Genomic DNA, 19,012 nt, shown 5'->3' on the forward strand with positions numbered 1-19,012 from the left:
TGGATTTGGCTTTTGGGAACTAAAGTACAAGCGTAAGAATACTGAATACGTACCCCCTCATCCACATCAATACATCCATGTACCTTGGGCCGGCCCAGCGGCGATGTTGATAAAAGAGCACAACGTTCTACCCGTTAAAAAAAAGAATTTCTTTTTTTTTTGGCGTATTTTCTTTTGGATAAATTTTATTTACATTGACGGTTATACACTGATAGCGGTTGGATATACGATACATATGTAAAATTTGAGTTTCAAATTCAAATTCGAATTATGTGTCATGCATCTAATGGTGAAAGTGTATACACTAACTATCAGTGCATAAAAGATTAATCATTTTCATTTTAGTCACACGGTAGCGATCTACACTTCCACTTATTCCTACATTATATAAAAAAGGACAGATCCAACTGGATCATTAGAAATCAGAAACAGCTAAATCACCTCTAGATTAGACAATCTACACTTACATCTAATTTTATATTATGAGAAAAGGGACAGATCCAACTGAATCATTGAAAATCGGAGGCAACTAAACTACCTCTAAATCAAATAAGTGCTAAAAAAATTTGAAGAAGGCACGTAGAGTTACAATTCACAATCGACGAGAGACGAGTTTGGAAATGTTGGCATACCACCTACCACAGATCTCAAGTGCATATTTTTTTTTTTTTTTTGGTGTACTGACTACTGAGAGGGGAAATGGAGGCTCTGAGAGCCTGAGATAAAATAAATGCCATCATGCTGTCAAATGCACTAGAGTGCGCTCTACCGACATCAGAAGGAGGTGAGTCTATAGCACTATATAAAAGAAAAACGTAAATGCTCATACGTATCCTTTTTCTTGAGACATTACCAGATGTTTAGCCATCCGAATTGAGTTGTTTTAGCTGTACACGAGACTAAATAATAAAAGTGCAATACGATCATGAGTTTCTATACGAAATAGCGTCATTGTGCTAACAAATAAAACAAATCGGCCTTCCAGAAACTGTAATCATCATGACACCTTAAATAAATACTTGTCCAATTTATGCAGCATAATGCTGTACATTTGTAGTTCTTCCTGGTTCTCTTTTTCTTTGTATTTTTTTTTTTCGTGAACGGATAAACTTGATGGTCTTCGCTCGTCATTGAGAACAGACAAGTTGCGAGCGAGCAAGCAAAGCTCAGCTTGAAGCGTGTCAAGATTGAGGACGAGTTTCGACTCTTTTTGTTTTCCCAAGTTCCAGGTTCTTTTTTTTTTTTTTTTTTTATCTAGAAAACGTGGTAAATTCATTAAAATCTATACTAATGATAGTAGCTATATCATCAAATCAGATATCTACGGATATTTAAAGAACAAATTTACACGAATATCAAAGAACAGATCTAACAAACAGATACAAATTATGTTGTAAAGTTCTAAAAAATATTTAAAGAAAAAGAGATAAAATAGTTATAATCTTACAAATATCTATGCACACAAAAAAAAAAAAAAAAAAAAAAAAAGTTAATATGAGGGTAGGCCTCTGATTTTGCTGCCTCTTATGTTACGTGGAAGCTGGTGAACCTGCGAGGTGAGTTTGGATGCTGGCCAAGGGGCTGTGCACCTTGTTTCAATCAAAAGTCGGCGAGTCAATGAACCTTGCACACGAATTCTACTCATGAATCCGTCCCTGTTAACTCCGGTCTATTTCTCTAAAACTAGTGACATATTCCTGTTTTAAAAAAGTAATTATAATTGTTTGTTATCTAAAATTCGCGGTGATAAAAACGCATTGAGAGATCAAAGGCCCAAGTTTCCAACTGAAAATAAAAAGAAAAAGCCCATAGTGAACATCAGCCAGCACTACATTTCAAGCGGTGGCCCATCCTGCAATCCCACGCGTCCATCTCCCTTAAACGGTGGACCGGCAACCCACATTCCCTGAAGCTTGCCACGTCACATGGTGGCAGCAGACAAAAAGCGGATGGGTGACGGTGACGTAGCGGGCCTCGGCGCATTAATCAATTTTGCAAGGCCCAATTAAGCGGTTAAGGTTGTGGCCTGGTGTAGCGTGGCGTGGCTGGCTGCTGCAACCAAAAAAGGATTTTCTTTTCTAACTTTTTATAGTACTACTATATATTTTTGACAGGACTTTCTTCGGTTATTGTTTGTCCCTTTTGAAATGGATATTTTAGTTTGTCTCAACTCTTTTCGCCTGCAAAAGAACAACAGAAATGCATGTTCATTGTAGCCCCCCTTCCCCCAAAAAAAAAAAAAAAACAGCTCTTTCGTGCTAGCTTATCTAAAATGTTATCATTTTGATTCACGATCAAATCACAATGCTTATCAGTTAATTTAAAAGTCAATAACCTATAATAGACATTTAGAAAATTCACTTGTCTAATGATTCTCTTATCAATAAGTCAAAAAAAGAAATAGCCAAGAAACCTGAAGGCCATTATTCACGAGGGACTTTTTAAAAGTGAAAAATAGAGAGTTCTTTTGAATTGTTATTTTTATAGAAATATATATTGTAACGATTTGATATATATATATATAATTAAAAAATATATTCTCATGAAATATAATTTTTTTTTAGAGAAAATAGCAATCCAAACGGACAAGGTCAGGCCCTCTTATATTTCTGGTGCTCAACCAAAATTACCCTGAATATGATTTGTGATTCGTCCAATATTTTTCTGTGTCCGACACCACTTGGCAGCCCGCTATGTGATTTGGCCACCCCTCGGGACGGGGAAGTATGTATGACCACTAGCGGCAAGACATGAAAACCGGGACTTGTTGCAGCTTCTGAAAAATTGCAATATCAGCCCCCCACCTCCCCAAATTTTACCGTTCCTCGTTAGGGGGAGAAACCTCAATTTGAAGCTTTATACGATTTCTTCCCTCTCCAATATCCTTTGATCCTTCGTGTGTATTGTGCTCTAGCTGCCACTTAATTAGTTTACATATTGGTTTCTATGCAAGTGATCTAAAACCTTCTCCTGCGTCTCAATTTATTAAATTATTTTGTTTAATTGCATGCACGTTTATACATTTTCTTGATTTAATTATTCTTTTCAAAAAAACTAATTACTTGGCGTCTTCTTAAAGACATCCCATTAATTGTAATACTCGTAAAACAAAAAACTCGTTCGTATTGAGTCAAATGACTGAAAAGCTCATCATCTCGAGTTATTGGTCATGAAAAAAATACTTGGAGGTGATTGAGGTGACAGACTATTAAGTTAATAACATTAAAAAAAATGTATCAATAAATGAACATAAATTGTTGTTTATAGATTATTTCCCTTTTTGTTGATTATTCTTTCATATTGGGACAGTGTAATGTTTAAGAGATCTATGTGAATTAATTACTGTCATAATCCTATTAGCAAAGTGTGTTGTTGGTATCTCATGATTGAAATATGAAATAAGCTTTGTCAATTACAAATGAATTGGACAGTTTTTGGGATTGTTATCTCAAGGTTGATAATGAACACTGTCAATTGACATAGACCAAATAGTAAATAAAAAAGTTTTATAAGCGTAAAAGTTTGGTTTTTAAATCCATAAAAAGCTAAAGAGCTATAAATCTCTACGTACTTCGTTGTTGATAATTAAATACCGGGAGGAGGTTGTAAAAAAAGAAAAAAAAAAATCGAAAGGAGGTGGAGTACATTGTACAAGGACTCGATGCTGGAATACCCATTTAAATCCCAAACATAAACACGAAAATCATAAAATAAGAAACACCATCATCTTCCTGATTCAAAGGACTGGGATTAGTCTAGCAAATTAAAGAAATTCCATGAGCGGATTTTACAAGCAAATTCCAAACAAGGGTAATGTTTATCATGAGTACATTTGTCTTATGTACATAATCTATCACTCTAGTTAAGCTTACTACACACTACAAATCATAGTATAAATCAAACATTTGATTAGAAAGATTCCTAAGAGTGTCAATTGACATTAGGAGAAACCTCAGGGAGGTATATTATTCCTAATTCAAGATCATCAATGTCGGGAAAATCCCCGGTTTCACGGCACCCTACAGAATTTTTAAGAGGGGAAGAAAAGAAAGCGCAAAGCAAAGAAAAAGTGACCCCTGAGCGAACGGCAAGGGTGGGGGGTCAGAATGAAGTTTCTAGAAAATAGAGGGACTGAGTAATGTGTGTGCGCTTTTCAAAGCTACAAATGGCAAAATTTGGTGCGACCACTGTCAACTCATATCCATATTTGGCCGATTTTGTTACAGCGCACCACGCCGCCCTGTTCCTCTCCAAACAACCCCCACACCCCTTTCCCTCTTTCACACTATAACTACAGCCGTTCCTCTAGCTATACCAGTCTATACCTTGCTTCATACGATAAGTACTGCTCTAGGCTTCTAATCCAATACTAGCACTGTATGTGCCGCCACAATATGTCGCAGGCCCCTTTGCGCCCCAGAGTTTCTTGATCCCTTTCCCCTTCATGTCTTATCTCTCATCTGCTTGTCAATCTCCTCTAACCATTCTCGTTCAACATTATTAGTAAAACCCAGTTTCAAAGATTTAATTGTTCTTCCGATGGACCAACTAAACGTGGGATTCAAGAGGAGTATGCCGGTGGAAGAAGAAGACGCCCCAAAAGTGGAAAAAGCAGAAATCTTGACAGTGAAAGAAGAACCAGTTGTATTTCTTGATGAAGATGGCCCTTTTGGAAATGTCAGTAGTAATTTTAGTGGTGGCGGAGAGTTTAGTGATGTTCCAAAACCGCTGCAAGGGCTGCACGAAGTTGGTCCACCGCCATTCTTGAAGAAGACTTTTGAGATGGTGGATGACCTTGAAACTGACTCCACCATTTCTTGGAGTTCCACCAACACCAGCTTTGTTGTTTGGGATCCTCACAAGTTCTCTAGGGATCTTCTCCCTAAACATTTTAAGCACAACAATTTCTCCAGCTTTGTTCGTCAACTCAACACCTATGTAAGCACAGATAGATGATTAATTTTTCCGATGACTTTCTGGGATTTCTATAATCTACTCTTTCTTCATTTTTTTTTCTTGGTAAACGGGAAAGAAAAGGGTTTTTTTTTTTTTGTGTGTGTGGGGGGGTTGTTTAATTAACTTTTCATAGGAGATAGATCCTTTGGTGCATTTCAGTTTTCCTCATGCAAAGGAATATGTCCGCTTACCCTTCCCGTCAATTTTTCTTTTTTTCTCTATTCTAATACTTGGTTGATTTTTTGGTGTTTCGTGTGGATAGATATTTTTTTATTTTTTTGGTAGACTATGTATGCTGTGTTAGTGATTTCAGTTTTGCTGTTGAATTGTGATAGCGGTTCAGGAAGATTGACTCGGACAGATGGGAATTTGCAAACGAGGAGTTCCAGAAAGGGAAGAAGCATTTGCTGAAAAATATCAAGAGGAGAAAGCAACATTCCCAAATGTTGCAGCATCAAGGAGCTGGGCAGCCCTGGCTAGATTCTGCAAAATATATATCGGAAACAGAGCTTCAAAAACTGAGAAATGATCAGAATACTTTGAAATTGGAACTGCTGAGGCTCAAACAGCAGCAAGTGAATACAGAGAACTACCTAGCCGCAGTTAAAGAGCGTTTACGGACTGCTGAGAGTAAACAAAAGTATATGGCTATTTTCATGGTAAAAGCTTTTAAAAACCCTCTGTTTGTTCAGCTTTTCATTGAGAAAATGAAGCAGAAAAGGGCGCTAGGCAGCGGTGAAGTTTCAAAGAAAAGGAGGTTGGCTGGCCCGCAAGGCAATGAAAACTTAACGGAGGCCATGAATGCTGCAAATAACAGCCTGGATGCTACTCGAAAAGTTGTTGATGGCAAGAACCTTCAACCTCAGGATGAGCTTACCACAGTCGACCCAGAAATCCAGATACTCTTCTCGCCAGATCATGAATCAAGCGGTCCCCTTCAGGAACAACTAGTCAGAGCTTCTTCAAATACTTCTGAGAATTTTATACTGTGGGAGAAGCTGATGGAGGATGACATGATATACGAGAACGAGCCAGAAACAGGTAAGTCTCAATCCGAGATTGTTCTTGAATTGGAGAATTTGATTGCAAAGCCACCTAGCTGGGGTATGAATACGAAAGACCTGGCAGGGCACGCGAGTTACCCAGCTGGACTAATGGCATGAGCCCCTTGCAGGTATAATTGTGCTCCTCCTCGAAACTGGAAAGAAATTTGAGCATAGGGTTCTCCAGTTTTATCATCCTTGTTTATTCTTTTGTCATCTTTCAGTTCCTAGACTACTTGGGCTTACTTTCTTGTATTGTACAGGTTTACCATTTTTCCAGTTCCCAAAAAGGAGACCACGGAGCTCTGTCTCTTGGTATATATATAGAGTTTTTCTTAGTTTTACGAGCTAATTCCAAGGTTCTTCATCCTTGTTCTTGGTTGGAGTACTTGGGTTGGTGAGATTAGTTTTATTTTGTCTTCTAACTACTCTAGTAGAACACCTGGTTTAGTACACATTTCTTTGCTGTATATCATGAAACTATTGTGGAAAAATGAACTTTAAATGCAACAGCTCAACTTCTGACTCTCTGAAATTACCGTTTCTTCCAGATTCAATTTATGAACTTTTCGTTGTTTAAGAATTTGAAGTCCCTCTCGTGAAAGCGGATAAAAACAAACTCGTCCTGGCTTCACAAGCACTACGGAAATTTATAAGAGCTCAGTTACTTTCATTCTTACTGATACGTTTAAACAAACGGTACAACAACTTTTACCCCGTGACCAAAGCCAAATTATAAAAAAAAAAAAAAAAAAATTTCATTATAACAGCTAAAGGCAAGACTGGTTTTCAATTTTCATGCTTCTTTTTTCAATTTTTTCTTCTTATATTTTGTTTGAATTATATCCTTACATATACATAAGAAGCACTTTGTCTTTCTACAGTGGTGCTTTTTTCAACCGCAACTCTGCTTCCGCGGCTTGTACTTTCGGCTGCTGCTCTTTGCTTCAAACTCTTGTACATTCATTGAACTGGGCAATCAGCACGGACGAATTTGGATTGTTTTTTGTTCTGACGCTTTCAAGAAGCACTTTGTGTCTTTGCTTCAAAACTCTTGTACATTTATTGAAATGGGCATTCATCACGCGCGAAATAAGTTTCATTTTCATATGTCTGAATACTTCTTAAAAATATATTCTATCACAAATTTTTGAAAACACTGTCAAAAATAACTTATTTAAATGGGATTCATATATCTTTTTATATAGATTTGTATATATTAATAAGTACATGGATAATTACAATTATAGATCACAATTATCTAAAAATTCGTTTGATATTTTTTTAATTTTAAAAAAATATTTGTAAACATATTTATGTCTGAATACTTCTTAAAAATATTCTATCAAAAATTTTTGAAAACACTGCCAAAAATAACTGATTCAAATGGGATTCATATATATTTTTATCTGTATATCAATACAATAAGTACATGGATAATTACAATTATACATTGCAATTATCTAAAAATTAGTTTCCATTTTTTTAAGTTTTAAAAAAATATTTGTAAACATATTCTACAAACTATTTTATTTTCAATACTTTGTAAAAACATTCTTATAATTTTTTTCAAAAACACTCTTAAAAGTAATTATTATTATTTTAGATTGAATTTATGTATACGTTTATATATTTGTGTATGTGAATAATAATCAATATATATATAATATAAGTATATGAATAATAATCTTTAATCAATATAATAAGTATATAGTAGATGCATATAAATCAAATATAAGTACATAGATAAATGTGATTGTAGATAAGTCCCACTTTTATATATGTTAAAAATGTACAAACACGTGTGCATGAAGAAGTACAACTTATGCAAATACATAGATAATTGTGATCTCACAGAAATAGATATGCATGATTTGAACTCAAATACTTTTTCAATTTTACGATGCAAACCCTGATATCTAGCTGCTTAATATCTATGCTATGAATCTGAAAAAGGACAGAAGGGACTTTTTATTATGACCTGATGCTAATCTTTACTTAGCTGTCGACCACTGCATTTTCTTCTGTACCAAATATACACATGGTCTTCATGCAACGTCTTTTATATGCTCTGCTTTCCAGATTGTATGAGAATCTCCTTACCAATTCTCTTCAACTAAATACCTCAAACACCAGGTACTGCAATGTTAGTTGTTTCACAAATTTTTTTTTACTATCTTCTGATATCATTCTGATGTTTTGTTCTACTCATTTCCTTATTGATAGATAAAAAGATCTGTGTTTAGTGACTTCAGATTTTTTTTTTAGCTTGCGACAGGTCTGCTTCAGAACTCTGTGCCTTGACTACCGATGGAGGTATTCCTTCACTAGCTCCTTTAACATACTCTTAAGTTTATTCAGTTTATTCAAAGTATTTTGTAACCACTTTTGTAGTTTCTGCTCTGGTATGGTTTACTTATTTCATCCAACGAACTGTGCTCTCTTCCCTGCATGCTTATATGGACAATAAAAATCAGTTGCATTAACTAACAAGCATCATGAATTCCTCTGAGTTATATGCACAAAACGATGATCTCAAAATTCGTGAGAAAAAAAATGAGAGGAATAAAAAAAACAGAGAAAAATTTGCTGGTCTTTCTGTCGAACAAAAGGAAGCTCATCGAAGAAAAAATAGAGAAGCGTATCACAGAAGAAAGATGAGCAAACTGTTGTCCAAGACGCTTGATCCACAATCTGTACAACCTACCAAACAGTGCAACATCAAACCATTTCTCAGACCATCCAGTACCAACAATGATAATAATGGTACGTATATACTCCAGGACAAAGCTTACAAACATTTTTAGTTTGTAGTTTTTGTGACTAAAAATATGAAACCATGGAAATATTTATTACTATACACAGGAGTGCTGATGCCACAGTTAATTCAACAGCATCTTCATGACACAGGTATGTATTTTGAGCTTTAGCCACCTATTTTTCTCATATTATTGCATTCCTATTCATTTTTTATCTCCTAAACATTCCATTTCTGTTGTTATACTTATATTGACGTTTAAAGCATCAAAAATTGCAGTTGGAAAATATAATAAAAGTACGCTTGCTCGAACATCTGATAGAAATGCCATTGGAGCTCTTTCTTCTAACCTTCAATTACCTGGCTCCAAGAATCAGACTAACACTGGTAAACTTCAACAAAATACCCCTCTGCATCAATATCACAGTAACAATGTTTTCCATATTTTCTATTTTTTTCCTTACTCTTAGCTTTACAAATGCATCATACTGGTTTCTCCACACTTAAGCTTGAAAATATCCTGTTTCTCTTCCACATGATACACATACAAATTGTTATTTGCATTTACAAATTGTTCTTGATACCCAAAATTATTATAATAATATATTTCTTATTTTTTAATATGATCATCCATTTACTTTTTTCTATGCCACAGATAATCGATTCTGTGTATCCTACCCTGGATCAAAGCTCAAAAGTAGTCTCTTCTGCTTTTCTACTTATGAAGAAGGTATTCATTTCTATCATTTTCATGTAAATATAATTGGTTCTATAACAATTCTTATTTCAGCTACATAACTGTGCTTTTCTCAATTTTCTAAAACCTAGGTAATTCTTCAGCCACCAACCATAAGCATATATGCTCAGATAGTGCTCCACCGCATGACAAAGGTCTGAAACTACTGCAAATAACTTGTTGTTTAATTCTTTCAAATTACTTTCAGCACAAAAATATACTGTTCAATATATGATGCTTTACCATGTTCATCTCACTCTTCCACTATCATTTATTTACATTGCGTCAACAGCTGAATCTTTCATGTGTATGAACTGCTTCAAATTTCTTCCCCAAAACATAGAAGATGCTCCAGGTACTCAGCACTGCTACAACTTTAGATCTACAAGATTCTACTGATCCGTATTCAACTTCTACATACATTTCTTTTCTTTATAATACCATTGATTGCACAACTTTGGCTTTCTAGAATTGTTAGCATTTGCAACAGAATATCAAATGAGCCAACAATGCTTAAAATCTATTGCTAAAACACATAAAGGTACAGATACAACCTCAGTTATTAATTTTCATTATCTAATGAGCATTAGATTAAACCTCTGTATATTAGAGTTAATTACGTTCTGTTAATATCCACACAGGCAACAAACGTTCAAGGTCAAGAAAAACTCAGAAATCTCACACCAGAGGTACAAAAACAAAAACTCTTATGAATGTAACATGATATACATTCAAAACTTTTTTGTCATTCTTTTTTTTGTATTCAACAATTACTATCACATTCATTGTACTGTAGGTGAAAAAGTTCCAGATGGAATTGAAGCACTGAAATGCATCAGCAGTGAACCAGACATACTGGCTCCCAAACCAGATTGCAGCTATTGCGAAGCAAAAAACTTTATTCTGAAACACCAAATTTCTGCTGTTCTGCTGGTCAGATAGTTCTCCAAGAGAACAAACTTCAAGATATTCTCATAGAACTATATACTGGTCATTCTGCTGAAGCTCTTTCTTTCAGAACATATGTCAGAACATATAATAATATGTTTGCCTTCACCTCTTTCGGAGTACATTATGACAGATCCCTATGCAGGAGAACTAATGGTATCTACACATTCAAAGTCCAGGGACAAACCTATCACTTCATCAAGGATCTTATTCCACATGAGTGCAGGACTGTTTATTTGCAGCTATATTTTCATGATACAGAGCATGAGTTAGAAAACAGACTGGCTACATCAGAGAACCTAACAGAAAGTGCAGTGAAAAAAATTATGCATGTCATGGAATTGAATCCATATGCCTCTTTTCTCCGAAGCTTAAAAAATGTTCCGAATCTCGACTCATATCAAATCGTCTTAAAGTCTCATTCAGAAAATGACCAGAGAGTTTGGAATCAACCAACTGCATCTCAAATTGCAGCCTTGTGGGTAGAGGGCCAAGAATCTGGAGAAGGATACAAAAGGCATATCCAAATCTATACTAAAGAAGGCAAGGATCATCTGGTGCACTACTATTATGGATGCTATGATCCATTGCAGTATCCGCTGCTGTTTCCATTTGGAGAGACAGGATGGCATCCTGGTATAAAAAGAACACCACCACATAATCCAAACAAAAGGAAAAGATACAATAGAACAGCCAACTGCACTCCTGCTTCTACTGATTGCAAATCTGCAGAAGAACTAATAGCAGCTGAACACCAAGGTATAGCAAAAATTATAGTCAATAATTATATTCCTCAGTATACAGTTACTATATCATTAGATTGATATTGAATAACATGTTCTACAGCTTCTCACAATCCTGAAAACAATAAAGAGTTTGTATCTATGCGTGAGTATTACGCATACAAGTTGCAGATGCGGGAAAAATACACTCCAGGCATACTCAATACCGGCCGACTACTTCAACAATATGTCATCGATATGTACATCAAGATAGAATCTCAGAGACTTGATTATTACAGAAGCCGACAACAGTTAATAAGAAGAGAGGAACTTCAAGGCATAATGGACAGTGTCATGTCAGGACATTGCCAAGGATCCAAAATAGGTCAGCGAGTTATTCTTCCAGCATCATTCATAGGTGGTCCTCGCGACATGAGAAGAAGATATGTTGATGCTATGGCTCTCGTGCAAAAATTCGGCAAACCAGATTTATTTATCACTATGACATGCAATCCTTCATGGCCTGAGATGAAAAAACACATGCTACCTACTGATGAAGGTCATAACAGACCAGACTTACTCGCTCGAGTTTTCCATGCTAAGCTTGATCTTTTGAAGGACCAACTCTTCAAGAAACAAATATTTGGAGCAGTAGCAGCTTATACCTATGTTGTTGAGTTTCAGAAACGTGGTCTACCGCATACTCATTTCCTCATAATTTTAGAGCCAGGTTCAAAACTTTATTCCACAGAATCCTATGATAAAATCGTCAGTGCAGAAATTCCAGATATAACAGCAAATCAACATTTATTCAGAATGGTTCGAAAGCACATGATCCACGGTCCTTGCGGAGCACAAAATCCAGATAATGTTTGTATGCAAGGAAATCAGAAGAAAAGATGCAGAAATAATTACCCAAAATCATTTGCTCAGACAACCTTTCATGGAAAGAATGCGTATCCTACTTATCGAAGGAGAAATGATGGACAGAAAATAATTGTTCGTGGCCATCAGCTTGATAACAGATGGATAGTTCCACACAACAGATACTTATTGGCAAAATTTGATTGCCACATAAATGTTGAAATCTGTTCCACTGTGAAAGCTGTCAAATATATATACAAATATATATACAAGGGTCATGATAGGATTCATTTTAGAGTAAACTCAGATGCTCCTGCTCAAGACAATAATAGCTCCCAACCTCTTCCAATCGATGAAATAAAGGACTTCCAATCAGCTCGATGGGTGTGTGCAGTTGAAGCAATTTGGAGAGTGTACAGATTTAACCTCAGTGAGATCCACCCTTCTGTAATTCATCTCCAGCTCCATCTACAAAACTGTCAGTCCATGAGTTTCACACCTGATCAAGACCTACGAGATGTAATCAGCAACAAGTATACAAAAAGAACTATGTTAACTGAATTCTTTTACATGAATTCTGTGGATGAGTTAGCTCAGGATCTTAAGTGCACATACAAAGAATTCCCAGAGCACTTCGTTTGGTACCCCGGAAGAAAAAAATGGGAACCTAGAAAGCAAAAGGACTGTATTGGCAGAATTGTCACAGCAGGTATAAAAGAAGGAGAACGTTATTTTCTTCGACTACTTCTAACACATGTGAAAGGCCCCAAATCATTTGAAGACCTCAAGACAGTGAATGGAACATACGTAAACACATTTCGTGAAGCAGCAATTCTCAGAGGATACTTTGAATCAGATACATCGCAAGAAGAATGCCTCGAAGAAGCCAGTTCATATCAAATGCCATACATATTGAGAAGGCTGTTTGCAACTTTGCTGGTACACTTTTCTCCATTAAATGCTAGAAAGCTATGGGAGAAATTTGAACATTGTCTATCAGAAGATTTCATGAAAATACCAGATATATCAACTGATGAAACACGATACAAGGTTCTAGAACAGATAAACAATTTTCTTGAATCTATGGGAAGAGATATTAACTCATATGCCCTGGTTCCATATCTTTTAAATTTTAATGATCTCAACAAGAGCACGAGGGACACAATAGCAGAGACAAGAATCACTGTGCTAGAGTCTGATCTGCAAAAAATTGATCTATTAAACAATGATCAGAAAACTGCCTTTGATATAATCACTCATGCAGTCTTCCAAAAGAAACATGGATGCTTTTTTGTTGATGGTCCAGGTGGAACCGGAAAAACTTTCCTTTATCGAGCATTATTAGCTGAGGCAAGATCCAAAGGATTCATTGCGCTGGCTACAGCATCATGCGGAGTAGCAGCTTCAATATTGCCCGGTGGGAGAACAACTCACTCAAGATTTAACATACCATTAGATACAACAAAAAATAAGAATTGCAGAATCAGCAAGCAAAGTTCGTCGGCAGAACTTCTGCAAAAAGCCAGTCTTATAATTTGGGATGAAGCTCCGATGATAAATAAAGGTTCAATAGAAGCTGTTGATAGATTACTCCAGGATCTAATGGACTCAAACGCTTTATTTGGATCTAAAGTGATCGTTTTCGGAGGAGATTTTCGACACGTATTACCAGTTGTTCTTAAAGGAACAAAATCAGAATTCATTGATGCCAGCATAGTCAACTCATATATATGGCCACACCTTCATAAGCTTCAACTTACAGAAAACATGAGAGCAAGGGATGATCCAGAATTCATTGAATATTTGCTTCGTGTTGGAAATGGAACAGAGCCTACTGTCAACAACGACTGCATACAAATACCTCCATCAATGCTGATAAGATATACAAATGATGAAGATTCAATCAAACAGTTGACTACCACGGTATTCCCAGATTTGTCAATATTCTCTCATCATGATTTCTCAGCTGTAAATCGTGCTATACTCACAACAAAAAATGAGTTTGTTGATCAGATTAATCAGCAGCTCATACACGATATGCCTGGTTGCATTCAAGAATACATTAGCCGAGACAAATGTATTGAAGATTCTGACCAAACAATCATGGAGGACTTCATAAATGCCCTAACACCAAATGGATTTCCACCTCACAAATTGATTCTCAAGCCAAACACTCCAATTATGCTCCTCAGAAATATTGATCCGCCCCAAGGACTATGCAATGGAACAAGGCTCATCTGCAAATCCTTAAAGTCCAATGTCATATATGCTACAATAAGTTGTGGAGAATTCACTGGCAAGGAAGTCTTCCTTCACAGAATCTGCTTCAGAATAGAAAATGATCCAGAGTCGCCAGTATCTTTTGAAAGAATACAATTTCCTATTCGACCATGCTTCGCTATGACTATCAATAAAGCTCAAGGGCAGACTCTAGATTTTGTGGGAATATATTTACGTGAACCAGTTTTTTCACACGGCCAGTTATATGTAGCAATGTCAAGAGCTAAGAACAAGAGTTCAATAAAAATTCTGATCAAACCAGCTATATTTAGCACTGGAGAAGACTCAATAACACATAATGTAGTATATAGAGAAGTATTAGATTTGGCAAATGAATAACTTTCTTATCTATTCATGCGCATATGGTTCTATAGCATACATTAAGAATTCTGTTCTCATATTTCTGCTCAGAAACTACCCATTACTTGCTCTTCTGAATTACAGGATGACAGAAAAGTGATAGGTTTTGCTGAAATCGTTCCCGGACTTCAATACTGGACAACGATAGCCCAAGTCCTTGACAAGCAGAAACCTCTACTATCAAAAGCAGGAAATCGTTATCAGAAGCTTACTCTGATTGATAACCAGGTAAACACATGAATAAATTCTGTCACAGAATTATTATATCTCACTGTACACTTTCGCATTCTAATCAAAACCAAATTTCATGTATAGGGAATTACAGTGGAAGCTATGATATACAAGTCAGATATAGAATTCTTCCGCAACCACTTCAACTTGTACAAACGTTACATGATATCCAATGCAAGAGTTGAATACACTCCGCTGGAATACCGTGCACATGAAAATCAATGCACCTGGTATATTGACAACTCTACCATTGTCCAAGCAATCGATGAAGCAAGCCCTCCAGAAATTCCCTCTGTTTTCACATTCACACCTTTCAGAAGATTCTATCAACATATTGATGACACTTCAGACATAGGTAATGCACAGGAGTTAAATTCAGCTTTATAATACTCAATACATGACTATTTAGTTTACCTCTAATAAATGACAAAAACAGATACCCTTGGCATTGTTGCACAAGTTCATCCACGAAATCACAGAGGCCCTACCCCAACCAGAGAAATTGTCATCATAGATAACAGTTAACTTGCATGATTTATCAACCAATGGCTTTGCACAGAACACAATCTTCATTTTAATCCATATACAATAATGCGACATAAATATCTAACCAACTATATTGCAGCTTCATGCCAGTCATCCTAACTTTGTGGGGTGAGCATGAAACAGATGAAGGGCAGACTATTGCAAATATCATTCAATCAATGCCACTCATTGTCGCACTTCGAGTGAAGGTCTCATCCTATCACAGTAAGTAAATCTCAAAATATTAGAACTAAATCTTTTATACAATCCATCATCTTTTAATACACATAATGCTCCAGCTCTGAATCTATCAACAAAGTTTGGCTCAAGTATTTTGGTGAACCCTCCTATACAACAAGGTGCCTCACTGAAACAATGGTAACCACTTGCTCTCATACAAACCCACCAACTATTGTCATACAAATATCTTTAAAATAGTTTAATAGCTAATCATCACCATCTGCTTATAAGGGCTGTGGAAAACAAGTCACAAATTACTGAGCTCATTGCACAAAAGGCATACTGTGATCGAGCAAAACTCCTACCACAACCCTCAGAAGATGAGCTCTGCACAATCGCAGACTTCCTAAAATTCCCAACTGTAAGATTCTACAACTCTAACGTCCATACTTCTCTACTGCTTATATCTGCCACAGAATCAAGCAGCTGATAATGTATTTTGTTCTCAGAAAAAAGCTTACTGGATTCAAGGAACTCCACGATTTCTCGACAGAAGCCAGCACTTATGGTATAATGCATGCTCAAACTGTCACAAATCATTCAGAGCAAAACCACTCTGGAAAATTGTCTGCACTTCCTGCAATAAGCAAGTGAATGTCGTTCCAAGGTAACTAACAAAACAACAATATCATAAATTATTCCACCACTCATCACTGCACTAATATCTAATCCCAATTGCAGATGCAGATTAACCATAGAGCTGGCTGACTACTCTGGAATGCTCACACTTGATCTATATGACAATGATGCAGAGCAACTATTGACCTTCACTCTACTTGAAATTCAAGAACTTGAAGACAAGGTTAGTATATCGCCAGCACTAAAATTTATTAACCACCAGTTATATAAGAACTGCAACACATTGTATCAACTAATACTCAAATATCAATATTACAGCACCAGCTCAACTACATTGCTATTGAACAAGCTATTGAAAACACCATTCTCACTTGCTTTGTGAAAAAAATAATGGGAAACCGTGGATCCGGGGACACAGAAAAATACACAGCCATAATAGTGCACAAAGCAAATGCTGCAGAAATCATATCAAAGATTCCTACAACCCCAGCATCGATTGCTACTTCCTCCACATGCGCTTCCTCGACTCCAGGACCATCAACTGCAGAAGCTGTCCCAAAACACTCAACTTTTGACAGTGAATTATTCACAGCTCTCAAAATTACAGAAAGTCCAACTAAGAGACAACGCACTGACGTGACTGATATGGAGCAGTAGAATGTAATATCCTTACTTAAACTTTTGATACACCTTTTGAACATCTGATCATTAGCAATGTCCAATATTGTATATAACGCTGATGCAGCTAGATAGCTAAAGATCTGAACCAAATCATTCGCTCAGCTTGCCTACGCTTTTGAATATTTTGTATATCACAAAAAACTGTAGGCTATGCTTTTTGAAGAGCAACTCTGTAAATTACATCCATGCTATGTTTATAAAATGTACTTCTATCCAGGCTACATGCCATAGCTTCACAAAATCCCCTTCTGTGCAGGCTACTATTTTTTTTTCTCATATCTCCCATTTAAATTCCTAAGTATGTCTTGTATATTTTTCTCCTACTGTTTTTTCGTGCCGTGAGTTTATTCATAAAATCATTTGACTGCAGGAAACAACAACTGTTTATTAATTTGAACATATATTTTTTAGTTTGAGTACTGAGTTCCAACAAAGAACTTCAGAACATGAACATATGATTTCTGTCAGCATCAGGAATATTTTACCCCAATTCCTTCAGTTTCTCCTTTACCCTTTTCTCTTTGTTTCATGTAGTTTACTTATCCGACAAACCTTAACCTTGGAATGATCATGATAAAAACTGGTACAAAATCTACATTCTTTATTCAACTCAAATACTTGAACAGATACATAAACACACTAAAATACTTGAACAGATAACATTCCCAACATCTACAGAAAATAATAACTAAAGCCAACAAAACAAATATACAAAACAAACAAAACATAAACACACTAAACCATAGCACTTCTAACAGCTTTCTTCTGCTCTTCAACCTCAAGCTCCATACGTTGAGCAATTATTTGAAGAAACGGAAGCTCGCCAATATCTCCCAAAACTTCATCCAATACAGCAGCTCTACTAGATTTACGATAAAACTTCTTAAACAAACCATATATCTCATTCCGCAGTAAAATATGATTCGCTGAAGCTCTATCAGAACCAGCCAAAGAAGCATTCTGTCCATCACATCCACCCAAACTCCCTACAACACCAGCTAATGACAATCTATTAAACAAAACTTCAACATGTGGATGCAAATCACGTAACACCCCAAAACGATTATGACTATAATCCATTTCTAAACGATAATGCTCAACCATAAGAAAAAAAATCTACACACTCTACTTATAGACAATAAAGCACAATATCAACTATATAATACCGCAAAGCTCCAAAGCTTCTGCGCAAAATCACATGCACACAGGATCACAAAGATTCCACAAAGAAAAAACAAACGAATTCACTGCACACTACACACGCGTCGCGCAAAAACAAACCTTATCCATATTATATACAGAACTTGCACAGACGTACATGCACAAACTAAAAAAAGGAAACGCAAAAAATAAAGAAACAATTAATAATAAAGAAACAATTCATTCGCACTTATTCACAAAAATTCACACTATTTTATTACTCAATTTAATAATACATAAAAACAAAGCACTACTGCATTATTCAAGTACACTAAAAATAAAGCCAAACCAAGCGAAATTACATAACACATCGCTACATCGAACAACAGTTCCTCGGCTACATCGAACTTGATTCTCGAAGCTATAAGTTCTAACATTGGCAACCTCCTCCCAGCAACCAATCCGCTGTCCAGCACAAGTCCCCACTCTCGCTCCCTATATAAAACCCTAAACAAATCACAAATCTCGTTCTTCAGCATCAAATAAGTAACTTGAGATTGAGCTACAGATTCAGCAGGACGATTTCGACAAGAATTTGGCATAGGATAAGCACTAGCAGAACCAATACTCAACCTACTGAGCTCCTCCTCCAGCTCCGGACATAGATCTTGGACTGTTGAAAACACTCGATCATTATGTGCCATATATCCACCTGCAAATCAACGAAGACTGATAAATACTCACTCACCAAATGAACTTAAACTAACTAGCCCTCATTTATATACCAACTAACTCTCGGAATAATCACATCCCGTCAAGGTTATTAATGAATTTTCACCCTTTGAATATATCTACTCTTTACCAGAGCATAATGCTTTGCATTGCCAAAACTATGCAACCGCATATTTCCTCAACAGTACATCCCGCACGTGCTTCTTATGTGTATAGA

At 36.1% G+C, this 19,012-nt stretch overlaps 1 protein-coding gene across 2 annotated transcripts; it reads left to right on the forward strand.

The window, feature by feature from the left end:
• Positions 1-4,236: 4,236 nt before the first annotated feature.
• On the forward strand, positions 4,237-6,534 carry LOC113775207 (heat shock factor protein HSF30-like). Of its 2 annotated transcripts, XM_027319982.1 has the most exons (4): positions 4,237-4,938; positions 5,292-5,997; positions 6,085-6,130; positions 6,263-6,534. In XM_027319982.1, the coding sequence occupies exons 1-3, from the start codon at positions 4,540-4,542 to the stop codon at positions 6,117-6,119; spliced, it is 1,140 nt and encodes a 379-aa protein (XP_027175783.1). In that variant the 5' UTR covers positions 4,237-4,539; the 3' UTR covers positions 6,120-6,130; positions 6,263-6,534. The 2 variants fall into 2 exon arrangements, with proteins under 2 accessions (XP_027175783.1, XP_027175782.1); XM_027319981.1 differs by having other exon boundaries at positions 4,239-4,938; positions 5,292-6,130.
• The last annotated feature ends 12,478 nt before the right edge of the window (positions 6,535-19,012 follow it).

The sequence above is a fragment of the Coffea eugenioides genome, chromosome 6, assembly GCF_003713205.1.
Source record: "Coffea eugenioides isolate CCC68of chromosome 6, Ceug_1.0, whole genome shotgun sequence".
Taxonomy (NCBI): Eukaryota; Viridiplantae; Streptophyta; class Magnoliopsida; order Gentianales; family Rubiaceae; genus Coffea; species Coffea eugenioides.

Bases quoted from the DNA above. Each gene is read 5' to 3' on its own strand.
- LOC113775207 (XM_027319981.1), top strand. From the start codon at position 4,540: ATGGACCAACTAAACGTGGGATTCAAGAGGAGTATGCCGGTGGAAGAA. The intron at 4,939-5,291 runs GTAAGCACAGAT...GAATTGTGATAG, and splicing joins TTCGTCAACTCAACACCTAT to CGGTTCAGGAAGATTGACTC.